Here is a 7,240-nt window from a genome sequence, read left to right on the forward strand (position 1 = left end):
AGTACAGTATATACACTGTATATATAAGTACAGTATATACACTGTATATATAATTATAGTATTTACACTGTATGTATCAGTATATAAGTACAGTATATACACTGTATATATAATTGTGTCACTGTTCTGCAGGAATGCTGCTGGTGACCGCCGACTCTCTGGGCCATGATTTTCACATCTTCAGAATCCTCACCCATCCCTGGGCCTCCTCGCAGACCGCTGTTCACCATCTTTATACCCTGCATCGTGGTGAGACCGAGGCCAAGGTCAGAAACACAAAGTACCACAAGTTTTACTTTGAACAAAGTCTATCAGATGTTCTGTTTCTGGTTACAACCACAGCCAGCACCCCTGCCTGAGGAGCTGAAGCTTGAGAGTGGGCCTGTCACCATTACTAATTTTGCTGGGCGATTAAGTGATTTATTGGTTATATATATGTCAATCTCATGGCCCGGGGGCCAAATGTGGCCCTGGCTGACATCTTATCTGGCCCCCAAGATGATATGTGAAACGTAAGATCCTTTTTTTATTTGCAGTTTTTCAGTAATCTTTGATTATGATGTCAAAAGAGAACGTCAAATGAGACCAATCCCACTCAGTTCAGTATATCACTAATCCAGCATGGAGGTTCATGTCCACCATGGAGCAGCGGATGGCAACTGTTCATTCATCAATATGTACATGCTGTAAACATTATAAAAGGTTAACATTGCAGTCTTCTTAAACACATAAGTTCATTTTCTGTGTTTGATGCACACTTCCTGGCGTTTTGAAACTGCTACAGTGTCAGAACGGCTGTGCAGGCTCTCTCCCGTTGGACTGTCACAAAATGATCCGTCCATGTTTTCATTAGAGCGCTCACTTCTGACTCTGTGTTGAGACTTGGAGCCAGTCTGCAGAGGCCACGTGGACTCACAGACCTGCATGTCCAGAGCAGTCTCCTTTTGTTATCAAATCTACACTGGACTCTTGGCGTGTCCCCTCCAAACCTGTCTTTGTCACGCAGCAGTGGCGAACCATCAGGGCCTTCTTTTTCATGCAGCTTTTATTTTTACAGACGAGCCTCGTTGAGCCTCGAGGACTCATCCACAAGAGAGACCAGTCAATCACTACCTCACATTTTACTGTACTTTTTCCATTCATTGTGTGAATGCATTGTGCAAAGTTGTATTGCTGCAACTTTAGCTTTTTGAAATATTTAGCCTTTTCTGCCATTTTATTCTCATAGAAAATGAGTTGAGCTCATTGTCCCTCCGTCAAATCTTCAGATGTGTTTACAACCTTTTACTGCTCCTTTCACATCAATCAACCTTTATTTGTACTGGTAAAATCATCATCATCATCACATTCACTTCTGGTTCAGCTGCTTTCGGCTTATTTCAGCTATTTTGCTGCTTTATGATAATTTTAGTCTTTTCAGCTAATTCCACATTCTTTGTACTCATTTCAACTTTTTTCAGCCTAATTCAGCAAAAATGTGCTCTGTCCACTTCATTTTTGTAATTTCAGCTTCTTTCTGTTTTTTTTTTATCTAATTTGCAACAATTTTTATTTTTTTTGCCAATTTCAGCTTTTTTCTGTTTTGTTAGCTACTTTTCAACAGGTTTTTTTTTTGTTATTGTTGCCAATTTCAGTTTTTTTGAGATAATTTCCACTTTTTGTGCTCATTTCTGCTTCTTTCAACTTATCCAAAAAGTTCAATCTGGTCCTCTGGACATTCAAAAAAAACAAAACAAATCAAAACAACAAAAAATGTAGAAACGTTTCGTCTCTCATCCTGAGGACTTCCTCAGTCTGAGGTGCTGTATTCAGCTCAGTCTCTTAAATAGCACCTTCTTAGAGTGGATCAACCAGTTTTGCTGCTGACAACCAAAACCAGCTGATCACATGCTCAAGAAGGACCATCAGCCTAACAATGGATCATTAGCACCTGATGGCTGTTTACTGTTCACAGAGGGCTGAGTGATACTAGCAATCACAGCATTGTAAGAGGGGGACAGTTGAACCTGGAGGCTCCACCCCTGTTTAATGATGAACGATTTCTTTTCACAAAGATGGCCTCCTTTACTCCTCTCTCAAACCATCGTTCCTCTCTGTCCAGGGTGTGAACATCTTCATCCCTGAAAGAGTGACCTCTGACCTGGAGATGAGTGTAGACCGCAGAGTCCTGGCCTGATGATGTTGATCTTCTGTGCTGGTCCATCCTTTTGGCCAGTGGCTGACTCAGTGCAGTGTGAATGAAACGCAGCAGCTGAAATTTAAACAAATGTTCTGAATACTGGTTCCCAGTTGAACTGAGTCCACCGGACTATCATGTGTGAAAACAACCTAAGCTTCTTTCTGCCTTTTCAGCTATTTATTAGCTAAATGCAGCTTTTTACACCATTTCAGCTTCATTTCAACATGTTTTTAGCTAGTTTTAGCTGTTTTTAGCAAGTTCTTCAGCAATAATGTTCGGGCTGCTGTTTAATACACTGTATTATTTTACATTGTCAGTGTTTAGCGTGTATCTTAGATCTTTCAGCTTATCGTTTAGCATTAGTTTGCATATCTTACTTTGTAACGCTGATCCTTGTTTAATGATTCTTTGTGCTTTTCGACCACCATCTGTTGCTAGGGTCAAAGAAATCAGCCTCGTGCGTTTAGAGTCAACAGTGCACCTGCAGGTTGAAACAAACCACGTTGAAACTGTTACTTTGACCAGTCACATGTTGAGTTGGTGACACCGGAGCCTTCTGTCAGGCGTTGGACCATGTCAGCGTTTTCCCGTCGTCTGACCAGACGGTCAGAGAGCGTTGGCACCACGACTTCATCTGCAGCATCCTGCACAAGCTAAATGACGAGCAGACGTTCTCAGCCCTAAAGTGAATCAAAAGTTGTGGCAGGAACGCGACAGAACAAACTCCACTTTCATCGTTATCTTTCTTGGTGACAGAAAATGAGTTGTTGTTGTTGATAACCTGTTGGGAACCAGGAACTGAGCGCGTCCTTCTTCGTTAGCGGCTCCATCTCCTGAATCTGTAGCTCATGAAATATCGTTACAAAAAGTTCAGGCAAATAATTACACACAGAGACAAACGAGACAACCATTCACTGTCTCACTATCAACTAGGGACGTTTTAGGCCCTTGGGCCCCCCGTCTGCTCCCCCGGGCGTCGTGCACCACGTCCCTTGGCCCCGAGGAGTCTGTTATAAATCTGAATAAAGAAGTCAAGTGTTTCAGCTTTGTTCACCTTTAATGTGCTTCTGAGCTTTGGCCTCCACCCCGGCTGGCTTCTGTTTGCACAAAGTGCGACTTATTATTATCATAAATGCTCCAAAGGCCGTGCCACTCGTTGAATTACTGTCCATGCAAACAGTGTGGGTACAATTTACAACTGATCTGGCTTTAGATGAACCTTTACTGGACTCCAGATATACCAAGGCTCAAAGTTATTTCTTAAAGTGGGACCACATATGTCAACAGCCTCATTAAAAATGCAGACTGCTCTGTTCCTTCCTCAGAATGATGCAGAAATGTTGTAAGTTGTAAGTGCTTACTTAGTGAAACTACTTGAAGGCCTTGTTGGGTTCAGGATTATTGACTGGGAAAACACACACGGCCTGTCTGAGTCTGGTCCGCTGACCGGCTGCACTTTAGGCCTTCTTTGATCCAACCAGCTGTAAACACTGAACGCTAACTGTGGCCTGGTGCTCGGGCCAGGGGTTATCACCACATGCTCACTTACACGCACGCAGACGTGCACACATGCTCAGAAACACTGTGGAGAGTGATAAAGTCTTCAGTAAGGTGGGTGGAGCGACACCTTATCTTCTGTCAGCAGCCAAACATGTGGCCAGCTGCCAGTGACCCGAGGCCAGGTAAACAGAGCTGCAGCTGATAATGGTTGGAAAGGGCTGCGGGTGGGGGTGCAAACACCCTGACTCATAGGACGAACCTTTGAGCACTACTCCTGAGTTTACAGAGGTGGAGCTCCTGTACAGGCCTGCATCTTTCATTTTAGTGATGTGCTTAAACCTTTGAGTGTAGATCGTGGTTTAACCTGAAACTGTTGGACTGGATCGTTTCTCAAATGTTTCGCAGTCGTTGGTTGAAACCTAGCTGTTGTTCCACAGCAGTAGATGCTAACTGCATCAGCTGCACCTAGCTGTTGTTTCAACAGCAGTAGATGCTAACTGAATCAGCTGCACCTAGCTGTTGTTTCACAGCAGTAGATGCTAACTGCATCAGCTGCACCTAGCTGTTGTTCCACAGCAGTAGATGCTAACTGCATCAGCTGCACCTAGCTGTTGTTTCAACAGCAGTAGATGCTAACTGAATCAGCTGCACCTAGCTGTTGTTCCACAGCAGTAGATGCTAACTGCATCAGCTGCATCTAGATGTTGTTCCACAGCAGTAGATGCTAACTGCATCAGCTGCACCTAGCTGTTGTTTCACAGCAGTAGATGCTAACTGCATCAGCTGCACCTAGCTGTTGTTTCACAGCAGTAGATGCTAACTGCATCAGCTGCACCTAGCTGTTGTTTCCACAGCAGCAGATGCTAACTGCATCAGCTGCACCTAGCTGTTGTTCCACAGCAGCAGATGCTAACTGCATCAACTGCACCTAGCTGTTGTTTCACAGCAGCAGATGCTAACTACATCAGCTGTACCTAGCTGTTGTTTCCACAGCAGTAGATGCTAACTGAATCAGCTGCACCTAGCTGTTGTTTCACAGCAGTAGATGCTAACTGTATCAGCTGCACCTAGCTGTTGTTTCCACAGCAGCAGATGCTAACTGCATCAGCTGCACCTAGCTGTTGTTCCACAGCAGTAGATGCTAACTGCATCAGCTGCACCTAGCTGTTGTTCCACAGCAGCAGATGCTAACTGTATCAGCTGCACCTAGCTGTTGTTCCACAGCAGTAGATGCTAACTGCATTAGCTGTTGTTTCACAGCAGTAGATGCTAACTGCATCAGCTGCACCTAGCTGTTGTTTCCACAGCAGCAGATGCTAACTGCATCAGCTGCACCTAGCTGTTGTTTCCACAGCAGCAGATGCTAACTGCATCAGCTGCACCTAGCTGTTGTTTCCACAGCAGCAGATGCTAACTGCATCAGCTGCACCTAGCTGTTGTTCCACAGCAGCAGATGCTAACTGTATCAGCTGCACCTAGCTGTTGTTCCACAGCAGTAGATGCTAACTGCATCAGCTGCACCTAGCTTTTGTTTCACAGCAGCAGATGCTAACTGCATCAGCTGCACCTAGCTGTTGTTTCACAGCAGTAGATGCTAACTGAATCAGCTGCACCTAGCTGTTGTTTCCACAGCAGTAGATGCTAACTGCATCAGCTGCATCTAGCTGTTGTTTCCACAGCAGCAGATGCTAACTGCATCAGCTGCACCTAGCTGTTGTTTCCAGAGCAGTAGATGCTAACTGCATCAGCTGCATCTAGCTGTTGTTTCACAGCAGTAGATGCTAACTGCATCAGCTGCACCTAGCTGTTGTTCCACAGCAGTAGATGCTAACTGCATCAGCTGCACCTAGCTGTTGTTTCCACAGCAACAGATGCTAACTGCATCAGCTGCATCTAGCTGTTGTTCCACAGCAGTAGATGCTAACTGCATCAGCTGCACCTAGCTGTTGTTTCCACAGCAGCAGATGCTAACTGCATCAGCTGCATCTAGCTGTTGTTCCACAGCACTAGATGCTAACTGCATCAGCTGCACCTAGCTGTTGTTCCACAGCAGTAGATGCTAACTGCATCAGCTGCACCTAGCTGTTGTTCCACAGCATGGAGCTTGGATAATAATAATAATGATAATAACAACAACAATAATAACAACAATGATGATAATATAATAACAATAACAACAACAATAATAATAATAATAAAAATAATAATAATGATAATATAATAACAATAATAATAACAACAATAATAATGATAATATAAGAACAATAACAATAATAATAATAACAACAACAATAATGATGATAATATAATAACAATAACAATAATAATAATAATAATGATAATATAATAACAATAATAATAACAACAACAATAATATTAATAATAATCTAACAGCAACAATAACATTAATAATAATAACAACAATAACATTAATAATATTATAACAACAACAATAATATTTATATTAATACAACAACAACAACAACAACATGGGGCAGCACGTTGGCACAACTGGTAGAGCTGCTGCCTCTCAGTGAGAAGTTTGCCGGTTCAAATCCCAGTCCGGGGACCTGTCTGGCTGGAGTTTGCATGTTCTGTCTGTGCTGCGTTGGTTTTCTCCAGGTACTCTAGTTTCCTCCCACAGACCAAAAACATGCAGCTTAGACTGGTGACTCTAAATTGTCCCTAGGTGAGAGAGAGAGTGAATGGTCGTTTGTCTCTATGTGTCCCTGTGATGGACTGGAGACCTGTCCAGCATCTGTGGGATGTTCTGTCTTCACATCAAATGACTTCAATTGTGCTGCATTCCACATGTCAGAGTTAACAGTTGACAACTTGTGTGCATTTGGATGGTTGAGTGAAATCACAGCCTCTACACACTTCTTCACCTTTACAGAATGGATCTGACAGTAAATGTCCAGGCACATATTTACAGTCCAAGTGCTGACAGGTCTATTATTGTCAATTATGTCACACACAAAGTAGCTCTTTATCAGTTCTGAACCATCCCTGATAGACGCAGCAGAGGTCAGGCCTCCTCTGTAAAGTCAGTCATCCATATGGTATGCAAAGGATACCCCATTAAGTGTCATTGCTCGGGACAATTACCTACAAGGACCTGGCAATAGATTAAAAAGGCTTCAGGTACAAAGCAGTTTTTCTGACGGCCTCACTGCTTTAACATTCTTCTGACTTTGCCCTGAACTTTTTGTCTCCATTGTCCTGTTCTGTTTTGCAGTTTCTTTACTTTTGTGTTCTTATGCCTCGTCTCCATCAGTAACATCTCGACTCAGCACGCTTCCAAGACTTTTCCATTAGTAACGGTACGTAAAACCGGTCCCTTTCATCAGAACCCTTGGCTCTGTGGTTCCAGCCGTGCCGAGCAGGTTCCAAAACGTGACGTCAGAACACTGATCGGTCACTGATCGGTCACTGATTGGTCAGGGGGCGGAGTCACTGGATCTTTCAGAAACTTTTTTCAAAACACTGATCCGCCATTTGCAATTTCTCGGAGCAGCAGCTGGATCTAATTGAAAGATTTTAAAACAACAATGACAACTC

The 7,240-nt window shown here is 43.3% G+C and overlaps 1 protein-coding gene across 1 annotated transcript in view; it reads left to right on the top strand.

Annotated features, from left to right (window-relative positions):
- Positions 1 to 7,240, top strand: part of bcas3 (BCAS3 microtubule associated cell migration factor) — a 640,166-nt gene that overhangs the window by 123,584 nt on the left and 509,342 nt on the right. The window contains exon 14 of the mRNA XM_037677974.1: positions 133 to 249. Coding sequence (XP_037533902.1) covers positions 133 to 249 — 117 coding nt within the window. The remainder of the gene's footprint in view (positions 1 to 132; positions 250 to 7,240) is intronic.

The sequence above is a fragment of the Nematolebias whitei genome, chromosome 6, assembly GCF_014905685.2.
Source record: "Nematolebias whitei isolate Nwh7 chromosome 6, NemWhi1, whole genome shotgun sequence".
Classification (NCBI taxonomy): Eukaryota; Metazoa; Chordata; class Actinopteri; order Cyprinodontiformes; family Rivulidae; genus Nematolebias; species Nematolebias whitei.